Raw genomic sequence first — 22,809 nt, 5'->3', positions numbered from 1 at the left:
GATGAGCAGGCAGTGATCAGTTGGCACTACATAAACAAAAGGCTGAAGAGGGCAAGTTTCCAGCCTCGGGTAGATTCAGAGTGATATTGCTTAGGGTTGGAAAGACAGGAAAAGATATAAAGGTGTATGTACAGTCTAGTCTCCCTACAAAGGGGATTGTGATGATCTGGAAGAAATGTACAAAGACCTAACAGTGAACTAGAGTGAATACATAGTAAGGCATTAAAGGGACAGGGGCTAAACTTTCGGCAACACTCTTGGCCCTGAGTGTGGGGAAGAGTTGTCTTTGATGTTCCACCTAGCTGCTTGGTTCAAAGAAAGCTAGTACTCAAAGCACAAAGCAGCTTCTGCCTTGAGGGTGGGTTAAAAAGTGTTTTACTCATCAGACTGAGTGATGTCCACTCTGCCCTCCTTGGAGCATCAACACTCCCACATTTTAAACGCAGGTGAAAGGCAAAGCCAGATTGGTAAGTAAACTCCTGGTAGAATATCACTTAGGAGTGTATGGGGTGGTAGGTCTGTATCTTAGAGGCCCACATAAGCATTTAAGAAGCACATAGGTCCCAGGAGGTGGATGGGTAAGCCTGCTGAGTTGGTAATGAGAACAGAGAGTAATCTTCGAGAGGCCAGTCCACCTCATACCTGGAGAAGCCAATGCTCAGAATGAAGTGTGAATTCTAATCTACAAGGTGTTAAGCCAGGCCTTCTCCTGGATAACATCTGTTCCAGGTTCTGCTCCTCTTCCATCTGAGCTTCCTGGTAGCTGCCCGGTGATTCAGGAGCAGTGACTCTGCCCTTTTCTCTTGAGAAACTGATGCTTGGATGATGTGTGCACTTGTACACAGATATCTTCCCTTGCCGTTCAAGTACATCTGTCACAGATGGCACAGGAATCAGCCTTGGTAAGTAGGGTGTATACATTTTCCTGGCTGTGGACCTGTACTCCCAAGAGTAGTCAGATTTTGAGAACAGACTAGTCAGATTTTGAGGATGCATCTTCACCTCTATCTCCAGAGAGGCCACCTTTCCTACAGATGTCAGCCTCCATGCTGGGACTTGGGGAGACCACTTTGTTCTTTCACATGAGGGTTTGGACCAGGCATAATAAAGGTTCTGCCACATCAAAGCAGCATTTGAGGACAGTTTAAATAAAGCTTTTAAAAGATGTACGTGGAAGTGAGAAGGAGCAAAGGAAATAGACTCTGCTCAGCCTTCATTTCTTGGTCACTGCAGGTGTAACTTGTAGGGAAAAGGATGCTTTTGTGTGCGTGTGTGTTTAAATTCTTACCCTAGGCTAGCCTTGAACTCCTGATCCCCTTCTTGCTCCTCATGCAGTACCATGCCTGGGTTAAGATTTGTTTATAAAATTGTAGTTCAATGGCAGACACTGTGCCTGGCATGCATAAGGGTCTAGGTTGGTTATCAGCACCTCACACAACTAAGGTCAGCTTCTTTTTAAACAAGAAGACAAAGCTAGCACCCAGATCTGAAAGATCTAGCTGAACTGCTTGTGCCCATAGAAACTAACTCCTGATCCACAAGAGACCATGAAGAGTTGGAGGGTGTTAAGAAGGTACACTGCTTAGCAAAGAGGCCCCTATCATCTGGCTGTGCCTCATGTCATAGTAGAGTGGGCAGCTGAGGACAGCCCAAAACAAGACCAAAGTCCTAGCAGGGAGCTATCAGCCTCCGTTTCCGGATACATGCCCAAATCCACTCTGGGGAGACCAACTGGGCCTCAGTGTTCTTATCCCTGGTACCCAGCACATGTGTGGCTGAGGCGATGTCAAATTCCTGTACCAGGTCCCCGTCGAATGCCACAAAATAGCGTTTGAGCCGTTTGAAGTCTGGTGTGGAAGGTGGCAAGTAGAGCTGCACCCCAGTGAAGACATTCAACAGCACCTGCAAACAAGAGTGGTCCATGCAGAGTGAGCCCCATCCTGAGCCTAGGTGGGGCTTAACCCACCCGAGAACAGGACAGCAGAGTTGCCTGGAGTCCAGGATTTAGGACAGAGTTTACTGGAAAAAAGACACCATGTGTTGCTATCCCCATCCTCCAATCACTGATAGACCTAGGTCTGACAGTTCCTCCTATCTCTATTAGGAGAAAAGGGAAAAGTGATGGGCTCCAACATCTGAACCAGGATATGGAAAAAGGACACCTCTCCAAGAGCCATTCAATGCAAAATTCCCTACACAGCTACCTAGTCAGAGAGAGGGTCTGGGAGTTCTGCTAATCAGTGTGGCTGAGTTCAAGGGCTTCAGGGAGGGCAGAGATGGGAATGGTTCAACTGAGAACTGGGTTCTGGCCCTGAGATGTCAACTTCTGTACTGCTAGGGCAGGCTCTCTCTGTTGTTCATGGCCAGAAGCCACCCAGGATACCACAGACTACCTAGTTCCTGATCTCAGTAGTACTCAACAAATGTTGCCAGACCAGGGACTAACAAAAGGGAAGACAGGCTCCTTAGCTGGCAGTTGTCTGTGTCATGGCACTCTCCCTCTGCTTGCTGTGTGGATCTGCTCCGAGAGAGACAAACATAGTGCTGCACCCCACACCCAGAGTGGGCTTCGTTCTTTAATTTGAACTGTAATGACACTGGCACCCAGGTGGGCCCCTGCAGCCTCTCCTTGTAGGCCGGCTCTATCTCCTGCCTGTTGGCACAGTTCTCCTTCCTCTTTGCCGGCTGACCTGCCGCCTCTGCAAGGCAATAAGAAGGCACAGGGTGAAGCAGCAGAACTGCTCACCTGCCCATAACAGGAAGGTGAGGGCTCCAGAAACCTTCCCTCAGACCAATAGGGACACCTTTTCAAACTGACACACAGAAGCCTGAAACTCCTGAGCCAAACTGACCTGTCTCCTGCACTAGTATTCTTACACTCACCTTTGTCGGGCATGGAGTGTCATCAGCAGCTTTCCTCTTCACCCCCACTTTCACTGGAGAAGACTTCATGGCCAGCTTCTCTCCTGGTTTCATGGGGGAAGGCTTTAGAATCAGCTTGTTGCCTGCAGGATAGCAGAGGTCAGGGTATGAAGTTAACAGGGTACTTACTGAGCATGTGTAAGGCACTAGGTCTGATCCCTAGCACTGTACAAGCTGGGGCAGGCCTGTAATCCAGCACTACAGAGGTGGAGGCTCAGAAGTTCAAGGTCATTATGGGCTACATAGTGGGTTAAAGGCCAGCCTAGTATAGAAACCTGCTATAAAAACCATCTCAAAAAATCACAAAACCAAACCAAGAACAAAGAGGAAGAGGGCAAGGGGAATGGCTGATGGCCTTGGAAAGGGTGAGGGACGGGCAAAGAGATCTGGTACTTCTGCTATGGTGACGAAAGAAAGGGAGCACGGCTATATCCTTTAGCTTCAAGGTAGCTCATTCCCCAGTCAGACTGGCTCTCTCTGGTACATGGTCGTTCAGGTTTGCTGAACAGATAAGGGGTACCTAGTAGAATAGTTTCTGGCCTATGGCTAGTCACATACCAGGAACGCGCTGAACACTTGCTGTGGTATAGACACCCAATCACTGGACCTCAGAGTTGAAATGTACATCTGCCCTACCATCACCTACTCACAGCTCTCCCCATCACCTCAGGCGCTCTTACTTACCATCTCTGCCATTGGGGTTATTTGGCTTCTGTTCGGTCTTCTTGGAACTGGCAGAGGACTTACTGGGAGGTGCTTTTGGGCCCTTTCGGGGTACAGCAGAGCCCCCATTCTCACCACTGCTGCCTCCAGTGGTGGAATTGCCCTCATCTCCAGCCACCACAGCAAAGTCTGCCTTCTCTTTGGACAGCTGGTACAGTTCCTAAGAAGAGGGGGAGTCAGGCACTGTCAGTCCTTCACCTGTCACCCCTTGTCTGGGATGAGTGCTGCCTGGCATATGTGGCTAGGGAACAAAGTAGGACCCTGTTACTTGACTAACTGGGGTGCAAATCACCATCTGTGGCCCCCAACCTTTAAAATTTTTGATGAAGCTCTGCCTAGCCTGGAATTCACCATGTAGATCAGGCTGGCCTTGAACTCACAGAACTTTTGTCTCTGCCTCCTGAGTGCTAGAATGTTAAAGGTGGGCAATACTATATTCTGCCTAAATCCCAGCTCGCTCTTCAAAAAAGAATGTGTACGAGTGTTTGTCTATACACCATGTAAACATCTGATGCCTACAGAGGCCTTAGAAGAGGGACTGGATTCCCTGGAACTGGAGTTACAGACAGTTGTAAGCTGCAGTGTGGATGCTGGAAATCAAGCATAGGTCCTTTATAAGAGTAGCGGGTGTAGTACTCTTAACCACCGAGCCATCTCTCCAGCCCCTAAACTTCAGTTCTTAATTAGTAAAATAGGACTGTGGCCTGGGAGCAACTTAATCAGGCTGTGGGAAAGCTAGAGGGGCCCTTCAGGGGACCTGCAGAGGGTGAACTGGGAGAAAGAGGCAGTCTCAATTCTTAACTGCTCTCCTTGCTTTATCCCTGTGGGCTGGAGAGAATGAGCCAAATGACACATGAACAGGCCAGATGCCCAGTACTCCAAGGGCAAGACAGTGGGGTTAAGGACACTTAGAAAGCCAAGGAGCTGGCACCTTGAGTTGGGGGAGGTTCGTAGCAGATTTCCAGTCCTTGTCGTCCCGGATTCGGGTGCATCGAGGAAATCTGATGGAGATCCCATCAGCAGTGTGAGCCTCAGATTTGGAGAATTCTGCCCCTGTGATCTCCCACACAGCAGCTTTCTGTCAGGATTAAAACAGGTCGATTATCTTGGCCCGGAAGGGAGTCTCCAGCAGACATCAACAATGTCAAGTGGGTCAAAGCACAGAGACTCGATGGCAGCCAGGAGGTGTGTGTCCACTTCTGCCTCCTCTTGAAACCTGGCTGCTTAAGAAGGGCCTGGTCTGGGGCCTTCTTGAACAGGCCCTCTGACAAGCAGATGGGAATTTGCTTCCCCTCCACTAAGGGCAAGTCCTCAGCATGGGCTGGTTAGCCCTGTGCCTGTCATTTGGCTAAATATTCAAGTCCCATCCTGGGTGGACCTTAACGAGGCTAACTTCTATGGCACTGGAGAACCACAAGCTACTTTTGGGGTGGGACCACAGAGCATCAGGTAATACCTTTGGGTCTGGGACAATAAAGTCAGGATAGTAGATCTTGTTGATCTTCAGCCAACTGGGTATCTTGCTAGGATCCTAAAGGAGAAAAGACAGTTTTGGGCTGCTGTCACGCTGGAGGAAGGTTAAAGCCCTGTCTTTGGCAATAAGACTGAAATGTGGCTTAGCTTTTGTGATCCCCAAGTGATTCTCCCTCTCCAGGGAGGCAGTGGCCCATCGTCCACAAAGCAGGCCCTCTGAGATCTAAAAGCCTAACCCTGCTTCTGTGCACAGAAGCAAGCTCCTTTCTGAATTAAGAAAGGTCTCTGCAGACCTCAGTCCTCAAAGCAAATCCAGTGTCTTGGGAGCGATGACTTCCTCACCTTGCTGATCTTCACCATATCTAGCTCCTTCTGCAGGCGGGCAAGTGTGGCATCATCATGGCCGCCAGAGCATTTGGTGACCGTGCACCACTTTTGGCTGTCAGGGTCATAGCAGCCCATGAGGAAGATGGACATCATGCCGCCTGGGAGGAGAACATAAATTGAGTGTGGGCTAGAAGGAACCACCTTTGCCAAGCCCACAAGAGGTTGCTTGGAGAAGAATGGGCCAAGGCTTTATCATTAAGAGTGGTAGAGTAATCACTCAACTTACTGGGCTCTGGGAAACTGGACAGTGCCTGACACACTGCCTTAAGTGTTCCTCAGATCTTATCTTTCTCCCCAGTCTGGAAACAGGTTTTTCTGAGAAGGAAGGAATCAAGCCTCGAAATAGCTGGTAGTAAACTTCCTTGTGCCAGGACAGCAGAAGGTGTTCTTGACTTCTTAAGAAGGTGTTTTTAACTTCTTTCTATTACTTTACTGTCTTATTAAAACATGTTTTGTTATTTGCTCTTTGTGAGTGTGTACTTATATGGAGCCAATCATACTCCAGTATTCATACATGCTACAGTGTACATGTAGAGGTCAAAGGACAACTTGTGGGCGTCAGTTCTCTCCCTTACTAAGTGGGTATTAATGATCAGTTTAGGCTGGAAGGCTCAGTTTAGGCTGGAAGGCTCGGGGGCAAGTGCTTTACCCACTGAGCTATCAGCTCTTACCCAACTTCTGTGTGTCCTACCTTATGTCACCAGGGCCCCAGATCCCAGGATCAACCAACCCAGGACCATGATCAAAGTGAGTAAGAGGGCCAGTGTGTGTCATTTGCTAGAGTAATACCACAGGGACCAAATGCCACTGACCTTTGCTCCCGTGCCCATAGAAGGCCCCAAGAACCACCAGATCAGCTGTATCAGCCATGGCCCCCTCGTTCAAATAATCTTTTTTAACTTTCAGCCAGTGTCGCTTCCCAGGCTCATATGTACCCTGAAGGGATACAATAAATAGATCAGAGAATGGAAATTCCATAAGGGTGGGGTCCATCACTTCACAACTGTAGGCTGGATCTCAGTGTCCAGGCACTACAGGACACACAAAGCCATTTTCAAATCTAGGACCAGCTTGCCCCAGTAAAGTAGGAAAGACTCCTCCATTGCTTTCACTCTCTCCCTCCTCCAATGCCTCTTTCATCTCCAGCAGGAGAAGACAAAAGGTGTAGCCGTCTTGTCTTACCTTTACATCCTTCAGCACCAGCCCTTCTAAGCCCTCTCGGATCACCCGGTTTATCATGTCAGCCAGGTCTGAGGCTTTCTGAGGGACAGTGGAAGATGAGCAGATTCATGTGAGAATAGATAGTGTTCATTTTTACAAACTAGGGTAGACACATGCTAACTTAGATGGAAGGAAGGTCCTAAGGAGCTGCTTTGGCTGCTTCCCAAGGAAGGACTTTCATGGCCTGCCCATCAGGATGAAGATAACTGGGCAACATATGAAACTGCCAAAGGCAACCATATCAGCCTCCCACAAGAGAACACCTAAGGCTCATCCTCTCACATCCTATGGAGTTCTCTGCTGTTTTCAAACCATTAGATCCCTGCCAGGATAGGAACTTCACTTACTGTGACTTGCTTCATTTCTGAGAACATGATCCGGTTATGGACTTCTACCATGTTGTCATGAAGAAACTTCCGTCGCTCACAAAGAGGCCTAAGGGAAACAGCAGAGCTGAGGGAAAGAGCCTCCTACTCCTATAAGGAACTCTGATACAAGACAGTGCCCTGTGATAAAAATGATGCTTCAGGAGACGGACAGCTATAGATTCAAGCTCCTGTATGAAGAGTTCTGCCGTCAAGGGTTGCAAGGACTCCATCAACACTGGAGATAGACAACTGTAAGCTGTCGCTCACAGCCGGTTCATAGCTGTGCTTTCTACTCTATTGAGCCAAGAGACTACCGGCCTCCAGCCTAGGCTACAAGTTCTGGTCCCACTTGAATAATATAACAACTCTTGTGCTAACGACCCTCTTTGTCTAGCCCTACGCCCCAGGCTAGATAGTCTCTGAGTAAACAGGATGACACATTATGCTCCACACCTTACCCAATCCTTACCCAAGGCTGGCACAGGCTTCGGGACACTACCCATCAGTTCTTTCTACTTTGGATGCTGCAGCTATAGAAATGGGATTTGGGAGACATGCTAAGTGCATAAAGGACACGTATCAGCTGTGTAGGTCCAAGCCCTTCAATGCAGCTCACTCTAGAATACCAGTTTTCCCTGGATGTTTCACCCATGGCATCCTCTACAAGCTGATAGATACAATGCACAAATGTTAGCCCTACCCCTATCTCTTCCCTAACTAAAGCCTCTATAGGCTGAACCCAAATAAATCCCCAATGAAGATAGATTTTGGATTTAATGGTGGTAGCCAAGGAATAAAATCTAATGGTAGATCACGTGCTTAACGTGTAAGGCCCTGGATTTCATCATTACTGCAAAAAATGAAAAAAAAAAAAAAAAAAAAAAGCAAAAGAAAACATATTAAAACACTAGTTAACTCACCTGTCCATCAAACTGACATCATTAAAGTAGATACAGTCAAAAACAAACAGGCAGACATTAGCATCCTGGAAGGCAGCTTTCTGCAAGGGAAATGAGGCAGTAAGCACACGAGGGCAGGGAATCAAAGGAGTAAGCAGTCCACTTCTGCGGCCCCTAGTGGACAGTCCTATTAGTGTTCTCCAGGCCCTAGCCATAGAGCACTCCATGGATGGTGCTCATTAAACTTCAGATCTCCAAGGTTTCCCAAAGGCCCTAAGAGTTAAAGGCTTGGTCCCTAGGGTGGTGAGAAAGGGGAGGGACTTAAGTCATTAGTTCCTAAAGGGATTGTGGGACTGGCCCCTCCCCTGTCTGTGCTCCTCAGCTCATGATGTAAGTGATTTTGCTCTGCTATACGTCCTTGACATGATTGTTGCATCAATAGTGATCTAAAACTATGGGCCCCTGTATTCTCTGACTGTAACTCTAGAACCAAAAAAAAAACCTTCTCTTTTATAGAATAGTTACCTCTGATATTTTGTTAGTGATAGAAAAACACATGCTGAACAGAAACCAACTCAAGTCTAAGTTGGTTCCTAATAGCAAATCCTTTTTATGGAAGAACAAAAAAGGAACAGGCCCCGTCCTAAGTGACTTATTCCCCCTCTATCCCCTTTTCAGACCGACAGCACATTTTTGCACACAGAACTCTCGGCATGTACCTTGTGCACTCCCAGAGTCCCAAAGGGCAGTGGTTTGCCTGTGTTGTTGTCAATCAGGAGCACCTCGGAGTCCAAGATCATGCTTTGACCCCCAGGAAAAGCTTTGGGAATGTAGTCCTTAAAGTGAGCCACCTTGAAGTAGAAAGGTGGCATTAGCAAGGGTGACATGGACCAAGCCATAGTGATCAAAGCCCAGGAAAAATAACAGAGAGAACTCACGGAGTCTGAGCAATGGATAAAATGCACAGCTGTGCTGTGTCAGTCCCTCCTGCCTCTTGAAAGAGGAGCAGGTTATCTGCTTTATTACCTTTGTCTAGACCCAGAAAATGGCCAGCCTACCCTGGAGCCACTTTCTATGGGCTGTACAGAAGGCTTGGAGGAAAAAAGAAGAAACAGTGAGTCTGTTAGGGAAGACGAAGAGGTAGACAAATACAGGAGGGAAGGAAAGAAGAAAGATGGGCAGGTTCAGATTAGTGTCCATTACAGAAGATTGGGGTTATCAGGCTGAGGATCGGGATGGGGGAAATAGATGGGTTGTAGAACAGACAAAAACAAAGCTCTGAGCACAGCAAGAAATGAGAACAGGATCTCCTCTAAGTGGGAACTCTGAAGCCCTTGCTGTCTTCAGAGTATGAGCACTGGGACTGGATTCTTCCTCACACAGCCAGAGCCCTAATTTCTGACAGCTCAGTGGGGGAGGTCCCACTGCCTACCCAGGTATTCCCTGACAAAGCTCTTAATTCCTCAGCTGAGACCAGCCCACAGGCAGTCACTGCCTAAGATATGGAGTGGGATGACTGTCCATCCTTACTCTCTTCTATCCCCAACCCAACCCTTCAAGAACCAGCAGACTGGGGACATAGCTTACTGTATAGCCCTTACCTAGCTCGTGTAAGCCTACACTCAACCTGCAGCATTTGGAAAGGGAAAGAAAGCATATTCTGGAAAGCTGTCTTCAAATGTCCCTGGGTCACAAGAGGGTCTGTCTGACACCATCTTTATCACAGCAGTTCCTGATCAGTTTCTAGTACCCCTGGAACAAGAACCTCCCTTTAAAGCTCCATGAAGACTACTACTCTGCTCTCTTGCTCAACATATAAAACAAGGGGCCCAGCTACTACATCTCTACTGAACCACAAGCAATGGTTATAATACAACACATAAGCCAATTCACAGACTCTGAGAAACTGAGTCAGAACTGGGGAAGAAGTGGGCAGCAAAGTTAGGGCTTCCATTTGCTCACAAGGTATTAGAACCAGATAATCCACAGACCCCAAAGGACTGGCCCTGGGAGCGGAGGACTGGGGGAGGAATGAATAAGGTCCTTAATTCTCATTAACCCTGACTAGGGCAAGGAAAGGGACCCAGGCAGCCCCACACAGTACTGTGCACTTATCAAGCTGCAAGCTCCATGAAGGTCAAAACTTTCATCTATTGTTTGTACTTTCATATGGCCAGTAGCTACAACACTGCACAACATGAGAAATACTTGTTGAGCAAATGAATGGCAGCTCAACAGTTCCTTGCATATGAACCTTAATCTATCCTGGGAGCACAGGGGACATGGAAACACCAATGAAAACACTGAGTTCACTGTCTGCACTGCACTGTCCCAAGGAGCCCTTTCCTGCCAACTAACCCAACTCAGGGCTCCCACAGCTAAGCAGCCTTTCTTTACTAGAAGAGTCAGGAATGAATTCCCTCCATTCAATTACAGATTAAAAACAAACTCCCTTCTGTGAAGCACAGCTGGAAAAGCCCTGCAGTTCTGGCCCAGTGATTCTTAAAGGCAGAGAGAAGAAAGTCCCAGCTGACAAACTATTACCTTGTGAGGCAGGACAGGCTTGAGACTGCGGCTGAAGTAGCTGAAGTGGTCCCCCTTCTTATGCACCTGGACTCGCTCACCATCGTACTTGATCTCAGAGAACATGCCATTGGGACACTTCTTCATTGCATACTCGATGGACTTGCAGGCCTCAGCCTTGGGATGGAGAAAGCAAATGCTGGAGCCTTTCAATAAGGTTCTTAGCAGAACCTGGGGTTAGGGTTGTCAGGAAAGAACACGGTCCGTTCACTGACTCAGGATAGAGTGCTGAAGGGGTGACGGTATTGCAAAGGCTGGGCAATGCTGCATTCTGATTATAAAATCATCAGCTGATATCCTGGGCTGCATAGCAAGATTGTCTCAAATAAAAAATAGCATATCACCAGAGTTAGCTTAATAGTTTGCATTCTGAAAAAGATAAATGCTATCTATTCTAGAATAAATAAAGCCCTTCTGAAACAAGATTTATTTTCTCAATAATTTAGTACCTGGCTTATTAAACACACTTGCTATCACTGTGATGGTGGGAGGAAGAGTTGAGGGCCAGTGACAGCGAGGCTGGCAGGGTGACTGTAATCAGACACTGACAGGACACCCAGACACAGGCACACTCACTCACATACTGGCACCAGGCAGAACCAAACAACAACCACCATTTTTGGGGTTCTTGTCAAGCCATAAACATGGTGTCATGTCATCTTTGATATGATTCTTCAGATACAGATTCAGAATAAGTGATCTGAAATTTGGGAGGTTATGCATTCACTATGTCAGGCAGCCAGCAAACAGGCAGACACAGATATGCACCTAAGCCCTCGCCCCAAGTCTGTGTGCTAGAGCACTAAGTATGGAACCCATACCATTCCTCAGACAAGGCGGTGGGATGGACTCCAGGGAGAACTCCCATAAGCCAAAAAGCCCCTTCTCCAAGTGAGGGAGCAGGTTCTATCCCTGACATGGAGATCACACTATTTTGGCACTGGCTATCCTACATTTCTGGTAGCGAGGGAACTCTTTCCTATCCCAAACATAGACCTCCTAACCCAGTGATGTAGTGCTACAAGAGAAATAAATAAATAAATAAATAAATAAATAAATAAATGAATGAATGAATGAATGAATGAATAAATAAATAAATAAATATCCCTGGAAAGCCCAAGGAGCCTCATAGCAAGCAGAAGACACGGACTCTGCTACACATGAAAACCAGAAGAGACAGCCCATCCTCACTAAAGCTGCAGAAATCCAAGTTACCTATGGGAGTGATGCTTTATTCCTGGTGATGTTTTTCCCTGTCACAGGACGCCTGGCTCTGTTGCCAGCTCTAAGCTGGAGGTCCTGCAGGAGGTCACATTCCTGTCTTTAAGTGTGATGCTAAACCACTCGGCTCACATGCCACTCCCACAGGGAAAGTAAAGCAAGAGGGGCAGGATGCTAGGGCTTGTTGACAATGCTGGAGGCTAGGCTCAGGTTTATCAGATCGCCTGCTTTCTTCTGAACTCTTACTTCCTGGCCTAGCACTGCTCTGCTCTGCTCATCTCCACCCTTTCTTTCCCCACACTTCTCCAGGCAACCTACAAGAGCCCTTGCCTTTCATCCCCTTTCAGATGCCAGTGACTTGAAGAGACATGGATGATAGGGACAAGGCAGTGTTCCTCACCAGCATGGGCTGCACAGGAGTCATCAGTGAGGCTTGGACACTCAGAGCCCGACGCCGGCCTGGGTCCTTCTCCACCTCCTGCTCATTGTGAAGGACCCGCTCTACCACATCCTGCAGGTTGCGTGACGCTTTGAAGGCTTCATAAGCATTGGGGTCAAGGGCATCTAACCTGCCAAGGGGGATAGGAACAAGGAAACAAACCTCTACATCTCACATTATGGCTCAGGGTAGCAGTCTGTCAGACTGCAGAGGTGATGGGGAAGTCGCCTTGTTCCATCTTGTAACTTGAAGATGTGTCTAGCCTACAGTAGTAGTGACATAGAGCCAAAAACAGTTATAAATGTGCCCCAACACAAAATGGCCAAATTTATTTAAAAAATGAAATGTTTTTTTCTTTTTGGTAACCTGAATGAACAGTTCTTCAGCATGAATTCTGTAGATACTGCAAGGTCAAAGGGTTGGAAATCAAAGCTGGCATAGGAAAAGATGAAACAGAAATTGAGGGTTTTGAGACCCTGTGCCTTTCTTGATGCAGCCTTGGCAGAGGATGAGGCTGGAATGGGCAAGAAGCCTATTCCAGACTTTCAGTTGCAGTAGCTTTGTGTTAAAGATAGTTATCTCCACTTTACATGTGAGAAAATGGGTGTGAAGGCGAGTTAGGGTCCCAGAGGAAGTTCCTATGAGGGTTCAATCTGAAGCAGGGTTCCCAAGTCTTGAGGGCAGCAGGAAATGAGGAAGTTGCAGTTCAGAATGTCAGAACAGCTATGGTACTTACACATGTTTTGCACCCGAGTTCATCTTCAGATCATGTTTGATGAGCCGAATGATACACTTAAGGTCATTGGCTGTACACCTAAAGAGGGGAGGCTTATTCAGCTTGATCTCTGAAGAACTGATCCCCCAACCTTCTTTCCCAAAGTAGGCCACTTCCCCATCCCATCCCATTGGGTCTGGATGAGGCAGTACCCCGCACACACCTGGAGGCAATGTCCTGTAGGGCCTGCTGCTGCTCATCCTCTTTGGTGAGCTTGGAGAGGTGCAGAAGGAAGGCATCCACTTCTTGGATGGTGAGGAGGCTCTTGGCAGCTGGGGGAAAAGACTTGCTCTGCTCAAAGAAGACTCTGATCGTCTCTGACACGTCACCCTGTCTCCAAAAACCAAAACGCCACTGCTGCAACCCCAGGGAGCTCGGGACTAACGATAAAGTTCAACCACAGCTTCTGTCCCCAGGCAGTTCTCAGGGACTCTCTCCCAGCCCATTCCCAGAAGGGACCATCTACCCACATGAGGCCACCACTTGCTTTAGCTAAGTAGAGACACAGCACTGATTCTAGATCAAGCCAATCTGATTCCTGTTTAAGATTCTGAACTAAGAAATATAGTCCTTCTACAGCAGATGCAGGGATAGAAACTCTCCATGGCACCAAAGCTGGAGTCATGAAGAAGCCAAAGATGACGGGAAAGTCCAAAGAAAGGGGGCAAGCAAGCAAGCAAATAAAGCCCAGGAACAGCTCCATGAGAGACAAAAGGAAGTCTCAAGCCCTGACATTTCAGATAAAGCCTTTTGTGGCTTAGCAGTGGTATGTTTTCAGTTACCAAACTTATAAAAGGAACAGCTGTGTCCTCACACTCAGTTTCCCCAGCCTAACAGAGTCTTGCTCACCAAGTTTCGGTTTCCTACACCAGTATGTGCTCAGTCATGTTTAAAACTGGCTGTAGGAAGGCTACCCTGGCAGACTCCCACCTGGGAGTGGCCTCCCGACACCTGCTCTGACCTGTTCTAGGTCCCGGGCCATATCATCTGGGTTGCAGTTAAAAATGCGGCTAAAAAGTTTCACAATCTGCTTATCGTTCAAGTTGTAGACACTCTTAATGACACCTGGCAGCAACAGCTTCACTGTTAGATACACATCACCGTGGAAGCCATCTGAAAACAAAAGAAAGGAACTCCCATTAAGAAGTGGAGCTGCCAGGTATGGTGGTGCACACCTTTAATCCCAGCACTCAGGAGACAGAAGCCTGCAGATCTCTGTGAGTTCAAGGCCAGCCTGGTAAGTTCCCAGAGAGCCAAGGATATAGCCAGTGAGGTCCTAACTAAATTAAGAAAAAAAAAAGAAGAAGCAGAGACTGCTTCCCATGACTGCCTGCATGTATAATGTCAGTAGCAGCAGTCAGCGGCTGTGGTTTTTGTCGGCCTCGTCTTTACCCCATGATCTCCACTGGGCAAAGCTCTGACTTTCACTTTGTCATGTGAGACAGAGCCAGGAGATTCTAGTCTAAACCAGGCATGTGGTTCACCTAATCACTTTCATGAGCGGCTGATTTCTGTGCTAGTCAATGGGGTGGGTTCTTCTGCCTCCTGGAGACAAAATAAGGGCAGAGGAAGGAAATGGCCAAGCACACTGAGCAGAATTGGCTATATAACATGTAGGGTCTGGTGATAATTACAACTATGGAATCCCATTTCAAGAGTATCAAGAATTTCAAGATACCAGTGTCTTGTGCCCATAAAGCTGGCCATGGCTCTGAGCTTTTCAGAGAAAAAGCACACTCAGGATGTACGTGGATGTCCCTACCTCCTGTGGAGCCTTTCTGCAAGAAGTCCTGGATGATCTGGGTCTTTATGTTGTAGCTAGGATTTTCAGCTACCATGGCACACAACTTCCGGAACTCTCGAAGTAGACAATCTTTGTGTTTAGGGTCACATTTACTTGCTGACAGACTTGTTCTAGGGGCAGGGCTTGAGGGAGCTTGCTCAGAGTTGTTGGGTTTGGCTGCTGGAGAGAGAAACGGCACAGATGATTCATTTTTCCTTTTTAGGAAGCAGAAAAAGGAAGGAAGAACACTAACATTTTGTTGCGGCTTCATCTGTAGTTTTATTTAATCCCCCCAAAGAGTCACTGGAGGTAGATGTACTGGATCCATATCACAGGTGCAGATATGGAGGTCAAGTAATTGGGCCAAATGCCGCTGCTTGTAGATTGGACTGAGAAGCAACTGTTTGTGTGAGCACCTCACATAGGAACAAAGGCTGCCTTCATGCCACAAGCCATCAAGCAGATCGTAGAGCAATTGTCATTCTGATACTAGAAAGACTGGGATGAGCAAGGGACAGCCATTGTGGATGGTCAGAGCTGTTGCAAATCTGTCAGATTACAGAGTTCACTGTCCTCTTACTGATGAGACCAAAGACCAAGAGCAGATAGCTTAAGACCACTACCTCTTTGGTACAAGAGCCAAAACAGGGATGCCAACAAGAAAGTCAGGATCCATCAGGCACTCCAGCTTGTCTTACTTATTTATTTATTTTTGATATAGGGTTTCTCTGTATAGTCCCAGCTGTCCTGGACTCGATTTGTAGGCCAGGCTGGCCTTAAACTCACAGAGACCCACCTGCCTCTGCCTCTAGAGTGCTGAGATTAAAGGTGTGTGCCACCACACCCTACTAAATGGCAGTTTTATTTTGAGAGAATCCTCATCGGTTCTCTCTCACCTCTTGATGACCATTTACAAGGACAAGGCAGAGTTATTATAGCAAGAAGCTGCTGATTAAGGCTTCTTGTTTGGGTTTTGTAAATTGTAAATCTGTCATCATGTCTGACCTGGAATCCTATCTGGGGTGGGAATCTTTTTTCCAAAGCATCACTGTTTAGCCAGGTTCAAGGAGATTATTACCCTTCTCCTCTCAACTCCTCTAAATTCCATGCCCAAGACCAGGGCCCTTCTAGAACCGTGCTATCCTTGTCAGCTGGACTCTTCTGTATCCCTACCATTGGCCTACTACCAAGCAACACACAAACCAGTTTTCAAAAATAAAAACTACCAGAGATGGCAGCACATGCCTGTACTTCTAGCACCCAGGAGACAGAGGCAGGATGATCTTAATTTCAGAACAGGCTAGATAAGACACTCCCTCTTATATTTTTGGGTTGGGAGCCTAGCCTTTAATGGGTGAGCCATCTCTCCAGCCCAAGAGTCTCTCTGAAATAAAACAAACTTTGAGTGCATGCATGTGTGTATGATAAAACTCCTACAGAACCAGGAATCATTTCTGTTATTTTATCTACCATAATCCTCTGACAAGGCTAATATCTTGATTCACAGACAAAGCCACACTCACTCAAACAGGTGAAGACTTGCTCAAAGTACCAAACTGTCAAGCCTGGACCAAACCTCAATTCTTCTGACTTCACATCTAGGCTTCTTTGAACCTCCTGACTACTCAAGTCCAAAAGGTTTCATTTTATTATTTTTTTCAACTGAGACATTCATAAGAATTGTTTATCTCTAAGGTAATTGCTTATCTCAAGGGTACAGGGTAAGTAACACACTACTGGGACAAAGAGACTTCAATATACTACTAGCCTCCTTGTGAACCTGAACTTCAGTCCATTTGTAGAATAATCATAATGAGCATAACAGAAAAGTACCTCCCGAGGTTAAGTGAGTAACAAAAACCCTAGGCCAACACTTTCTTTTACTTACAGCCAATAAACAGCCCTCTCAATTTCTGTCTGCAGTACAGGTTCTAGCAACGCTTAACTGACTCCATGTCCACAAACAGTAGTTTGTTATACAACAGAAACAACTCATATATGTGTGTGTACAATTATATATTACTTTTATTTTTCTTACCAAGACAAGCAAGAAATAGGAGATGGAATCTGAATCTAGAGCCTGTTAATTCCCAAGTCCTCCTGCTTAATCACTGGGATCTTTATCACTGTTTCCCAATAAAACACAACACCCTCATTCACATATTCTTTTAGGCTGCACACTCATGAATCTCAACATATATGGTATATACGGGCACAGACTGGCAACAGAAATCAAAGGAAAACATTCTATTCATGACCTGTCCTCAGTTCAGGCAAGTTTGGGGAGACAATTTCTCAGAAGTCTGTCATTAAAAAAACTAGAAGAGCAGGTTAGAAAAATCTTTTTGACCCAGGTAATAGCTTTAAGTGGAAGAAGGCTTGAAAAAACCAACAGAGATTAAAGTACATAGAGAGATGCTCTCCATGTGGAGCACTGAGAGTCAGCCATGGCTGGACTGCCTAACGGAAGCCAGTTTCTGACACTCAGTAAGGCAGTATGTCCACTTAGGCAGAAACATAAACAAGACACCAGATAAAGGAGGGCCTTAACAGGGAAAGTAGCCTTAACCCATCTTACCTGAAAAGCCAGAAAATTTCCGGGGATTGGTACTGGTAACAAATGAAGCACCTTTTGCAGGGGATGTCACCTGGCCAGTGGTCGTCAGCTTAGCCTGGACAGCAGCTTTCTTCTTTGGTGTGCCAGATGCCTTAGAGGACAGATCTACAAGACCCACAAAGAACAAAAATACCCTTCAGAGAAAGACTGCTTAGAAAGCTTCTGGAGAGTTTATCAACAGTTCTCAAATCCTTGTTAGGTACATTTCTATTATACTATGACCCCAGGCTTGCTGGTCTTTTTGAGTGGAGGAAGGAGTTAAAAGGGTATTGGGCAAAAAGGAAAAAAAAAAAAAAAGAGATATTTTGGGGACCACTTGCCTTTATTAATAATTTGAATTTTCACCAAAATTCCCCACCTCTTATCTAATATATAATAATTTCTGAAAGTACAGATTTTGGGAAAATCAATATTTTATGGGCATGGGTGTTTTGTCTGCATATATGTCTATGTATACGTGTATGCCAGGTAGCCAGGAAAGCCAGAAAAGGCATTGGATCCCTTGGGACTGGAGTTATAGACAGTTGTGAGCTGCCCCGGAGGTGCTGAGAATTAAACCCAGATCCTCTGGAAAAGCCACTTTTTCTTTTATTTGATGATCCAGGTCTCCAGCCCCAGGGAATCACATTTTGATAGATTAAACTCTATCTGCAGAACAGCCCTATACACAGAAACAACAAAGTAAAATGAAGAACCAGAGCATGTTTGTCTGGCACAGGTAGGAAAATTTTGGTTGTCTGCACTTCTCTTCCTCTGAGTGAGATATAAGTTAGTAAGAAACTGAGGCCATGAGACCAGCTTGGCCTTGAGTTCTAGGCCAGTGAAGGCTAGGTTAGCTAGGACTACACAGGAAGACTGTGTCAGTGAAAAAGAGAGAGAAAAAGTGAGCCAGCAGGTGTAAATTAGGGTACATAAATGAAAAAAAAAAAAAGGATATAGAAGCCCAACTAAAGGGACTGCTAGTTGGCCAAAGATGGGACAATTGAGTACCAACCTGAATGCAATAATGAGCTGTAAGTCTCTGGGAAAAAGTAGTAATCTATAAGTTCATAAAGATAACAAGTTGACAGCTAAAAGGGTGGTGGTAGTGGGTATTCTTTTAAAATGTCAACATCTAAAAGAAAGACTGTAGAGTACCAGGCATGGTTGATACAGGCATGGTTGATATAATCTTAGTCCTGAGGATAAGGCAGGAAGATTGTTCCAAGTTTGAGGCCAGCCCAAGCTACATGACACGGCAAGAATATGTCTCAAAACAAACAAACAAACAAAAAAAAATCTTCTGGAAACGTTGCAGAGTAAAGGAGGCTAAAGAGACATGGCAATTAAATGCAATACCTAGTCTGATCCTAGACCTGAACAATGCAATGGAGGAAAATGTACAACTGAATTATAGTGTTTAGTCAACTGACAAAAGAGTAAACAGATAAGAAAGTATACTTTACTGAGGTTGACAGGTAAACTATGCTCACATAAGACAAGATACTATTTTTCAGATACATACTGGAGTACGTCTGAAGCCTAATGATACAACTTTCTCTGATAGCTCAGTAAAAAAAGAAGTCTGATAAGGAAGAGAGAATGAGCACATAAACAGAAATGATAAACTGTTATCAAGAGGGAAATCCGTGTAAACAGAGTGTGAGTGTTCTTGCTACTATTTTTACTCTTTTAATTATACTGTGAATTTGAAATTATGTTCAAGCAAGACACACAAAGAAATCTCCTAGGCTCTGGTCTCCTGGTGCCCGATCCTATCAGCACGAGCAAGCTGAGAAAGCAGGTTCTCCCCTCACCTGCAATGTGCTGGCTTATCTGTTCCTTTTCATTGTCTTCCAGCTCTTCCCAGCCTTCCAGCTCTGTGAGGTCTTCGATTTTTTTTGTGGTGGCCCGTGCCCGCTCCAGTTTCTCAAACATGCACTTAATGTGGTACCACTCCTTCATATCGCCCCCAGACTCGGAGAAGGGATTGGGCACCACTTTGCCAATTCGGCATACACCCTTTACAATCTTCTCCTTGCATTTCTTGCAGCCAGCTGTGCCCCGCTTGGCATAGTCCACACAGAACCGCTGCTCCGCCATCTCATAGGGGCCAGTACAGAGTCCCACATGCGACCCTGGGAAGAAAACAAGGTGGGTGGCACGTGGTCTTAGATGACCTCCTTGAAAAGGTAGAACAGGCTTTCTTCTCTGGAGGAGACAGCACCCACGAGGGAAATCTGTTTCTGACCACTGGCTCAACTGTCTTATAGCAGGCCAGCGATTGTGTTCTGGGAACAGACACAGTTCTTTTCTGCCAAGGGCACAAAGGTTTCTTGGGAAGAGGATCTTGAAAGCCAAAGTCATATAGCTGCATGAAAGGGTGGGAAACAAAAGACAGGCAGACATGAAGAAGCCAGGCTTCCAATTCTCAATGGCCAGAATCTCATACAGAGCACATGACTACTCAAGCATTTCCCAGTGCATTAAATACTTACCACCAAGAGTTCCAATACAGGAAAAACCAGTTTCCAAAGGGGCATGCAACATCAACAATATGAGATACTCATAATGGATGGTAACCTTTAAATATTACCATTCTGAAGCTTTCTCTTAATAACAAAGAAAAATTACATCTTGCTAATGAAGTTGCTCTGTGAAATGTAACACATGAGCCACTTTCAGAAAACATTTAAGTCACTATAACAAATCCGGGATTTCAGAAGAGGCCCTTCTTTGAGAAATATCTAATCCGAGCCTATAATCAGAATGACTGCCTGAGTTCAAAACCTTACTTAGCCATTTATCAGCTGTGTGACTACTTCTCTGTTCCTAGTTCATCACAATAGTACCAGATATAAGGAGTAGTTGTTCTAAGAGTAAAGTCCTTAGAAACAGAATAAGCAATTCCCTTAGTAATTCAGCAACCTGAATCAGGGAAAGCTGAAATAGCCGGACTGTATGAATCAAAGGCAGGGATGAACCAACTCAAGTGGATAGCGATTATACCCTACCCTTCTTATAGTTATAATTATTTAAGTGGCTTTACAGTTTTAATTTCCAATATACTGGCAACCATTTTTAGCCCAAACACTGCTGAGAAGTAAAACTGATAATGTGTCAGGACAGAAAGCAGGTTTCACTCACTGAAGTACAACATAGAGCAGAGCACACGTGTACAATTGAAGGATTGGAGGCCACGCCTACCCATCCACGGGTGGGGTGGGGGGTGGGCCTAAGGGAGGTAGAGGGCGGGACGGTGGGGGCAGACACCAGGTGACTCCGTTTCCCCCAACAAGCCGACCCTAGACAGCTAACCCTCCTCGACTCCAGCTCTCTAGTGCTAGGATTATAGGTGTGGGCCACCAGGCCTGAGTTCAGTTTATATTTATTTATTTTTGGCTTTTTGAGACAGGATCTTGCTATGTAGCCCTGGCTGACCTGGAAGTCACTGTTGTAAAGCAGGCTGGTGTTCTGAGTGCAGGGATTAAAGGCGAGTGCCACCACACCCGGTCCCAGTTTTATTTTTAAAACAAGACTAAGAGCTAGTTATCGTGGCTAGTTATTGTGTAATCCCATCACTCGGAAGGGTCGGGTATACTTCGTAAATTTCAGTCTAGCCAGGGCTACATAGCAAGTCCGTCTCAAAACAAAACAACACAAAAACAACAAACAAAAACAACCCCAAAGATCAGAACTACTTCATGGGGTGATTACGAAAATTACAACGAATATCAGAGCAGGCTAGTGGAGGAGTGTTGAACTGCCTCCAAGTTTGTATACCAAACTTGTGTATTTGACAATGTACGACTTGGGGGAGGGGAGGTCTGTAACTGGGAGACGGGCCACACAAGCCCCTGACGGTTAAGAATCAGAGAGGCGAGCGAAGGCCGACTGGGCTAGGGGCGAGTAGGAGTTCAACTTTCCGCAAGTTAGGATGGGTGGAGTGCAACCCTAGCCCAGGATAAGACAATTAACACAGGGACCGGTCACGCACTTCCCAATACATTAAATCCATTTAATGCTCGGGAGGCTCGGGAGCCCCCCGGGCCGCGAAGGGCAAGCTGCACGCCGCTCTGCCCACAGGCTCTGCCGGGGAGCCGCGCAAGGAGGGACCGAAGGCAGCCGGGCCCCGAACCCCTTGGGGATGCCCACTCCCGCGCCGATCCTGCTCTCCCCAGTGCCCGCCTAGGGTCCCGGGGGCCGCGGGGCTCTCTCTCGTGGGCTCCCGGGGGGCGCCACGTCACGAAGGGTGTGCCCCCAGGCTGCGCGGCGGGCGGGGGAGGAGCCACGGCCACCCCAGCCACGCCGCGCTCGGCCGGGTCGCTGGCCTCCCTCACACCGCGCCCCGCGCCCCTCCGCGCCGCCCCTCACCTGCCTTCCCCGCCGCCCCGGCTCCGACGTTCCGCACCAGCGACCGGACCGACAGCCCACAAGGCCGCAGGCCTCACTCGATGACTAGGCCGCCTGTCTCTTTAAATACGGGTCCCAGAACCGGAGGCAGAGCGCAGGCGCAGTGGCCTATCCAGACCTGCGTCTTAGACCCCTCCCCCTCCAGCCGCCACGTGTGTCGCTGTTCTGTTCCGGTTTGCACTGAGGAGTTGTGGGGTTCAAGTGGCAGCTTGGGGCGCTGCGGGCCTGAACTCCCTAGAATTTTTCGTTATTGACTATTGAAGATAGTAATTAAAAAATTATTGCAATGAGCCCAGGGAAGGAAAGATCGATTCGTTCCACCCGTATTTTCTATTCCTGACTACAGTTTTGCTGAATTAAAAAATGAGCTATTTTAATTAAAAAGGTACTTAGGCAGTGTGATGGACAGTGGCCCCGATTATAAGCCATTTAGTGTACTACCGCTTCTGAACCTCAAGCCAGCTTTGTGAGTTTGAGATGGCTGTTTTTACAAAAATAAAAGTATCCGGGGCCGGGGCGGTAAGTGACCTTGTTCTGTCTAGGAAGAGCACACAGTTGGGCTTTGTTAGGTAAATAAAGAGCAGATCGCGGAGCAAAGTTCTAATTGTATGGTATAGCCTTTATTCCATAGGGAAGGAACGCTGTGAAGAGCCTAGGGAATAGTTAACTACAGTTGAAACTGGTCAGGGGACAGACTAAGGTAAGCGAACCCAAGGCTATCACACTATCAAAGTGGCCTTGAGATGGAGAAGAAGGTGCATGCTTGAAATTACTTACACTTTAGAAGTACCAATATGAGGGCTAGAGAGATGGTTCCGAGGTTAATAGCACTGCTTGCTCTTCCAGAGGACCTGAGTTCAATTCCTAGCAACCACTTGGTGGCTCACGACCATCTATAATGAGATCTGGTGCCCTCTTCTGGCGTGTAGGTGTACCCGCTGACAGAGCATTGTATACATTATATATATATATATATATATATATATATATATATATATATATATAT

At 46.6% G+C, this 22,809-nt stretch overlaps 1 protein-coding gene across 6 annotated transcripts; it reads right to left on the bottom strand.

Annotated features, from left to right (window-relative positions):
• Positions 1-1,550: 1,550 nt before the first annotated feature.
• On the bottom strand, positions 1,551-21,876 carry Lig3 (DNA ligase 3). Of its 6 annotated transcripts, none has more exons than XM_055620556.1 (20): positions 21,765-21,876; positions 19,208-19,761; positions 17,373-17,516; positions 14,774-14,974; positions 13,973-14,124; positions 13,175-13,341; positions 12,973-13,050; positions 12,198-12,366; positions 10,538-10,693; positions 8,713-8,844; positions 8,015-8,094; positions 7,074-7,161; positions 6,688-6,765; positions 6,318-6,441; positions 5,461-5,603; positions 5,102-5,176; positions 4,577-4,723; positions 3,607-3,805; positions 2,884-3,005; positions 1,551-1,902 (listed from the first exon to the last, which is right to left on the bottom strand). In XM_055620556.1, exons 2-20 carry the CDS (start codon positions 19,755-19,757, stop codon positions 1,669-1,671), a joined length of 3,039 nt encoding a protein of 1,012 aa, XP_055476531.1. In that variant the 5' UTR covers positions 19,758-19,761; positions 21,765-21,876; the 3' UTR covers positions 1,551-1,668. The 6 variants fall into 6 exon arrangements, with proteins under 6 accessions (XP_055476531.1, XP_055476532.1, XP_055476535.1 ...); XM_055620557.1 differs by having other exon boundaries at positions 14,774-14,971; positions 21,765-21,870; XM_055620560.1 differs by having other exon boundaries at positions 19,208-19,528; positions 21,765-21,870.
• Positions 21,877-22,809: the final 933 nt, after the last annotated feature.

This window comes from Psammomys obesus, unplaced genomic scaffold, assembly GCF_907164565.1.
Source record: "Psammomys obesus unplaced genomic scaffold, mPsaObe1.curated_primary_1811, whole genome shotgun sequence".
Taxonomy (NCBI): Eukaryota; Metazoa; Chordata; class Mammalia; order Rodentia; family Muridae; genus Psammomys; species Psammomys obesus.
Note: the sequence above shows the minus strand (reverse complement) of the source record. Positions and strands in the feature narration are given on the sequence as shown.

Bases quoted from the DNA above. Each gene is read 5' to 3' on its own strand.
- Lig3 (XM_055620556.1), bottom strand. From the start codon at position 19,757: ATGACTTTGGCTTTCAAGATCCTCTTCCCAAGAAACCTTTGTGCCCTT. The intron at 17,517-19,207 runs GTGAGGGGAGAA...TGGGTCTTGTAG, and splicing joins GATAAGCCAGCACATTGCAG to ATCTGTCCTCTAAGGCATCT. The intron at 13,342-13,972 runs GTCAGAGCAGGT...TTTTGGAGACAG, and splicing joins TGGCCCGGGACCTAGAACAG to GGTGACGTGTCAGAGACGAT.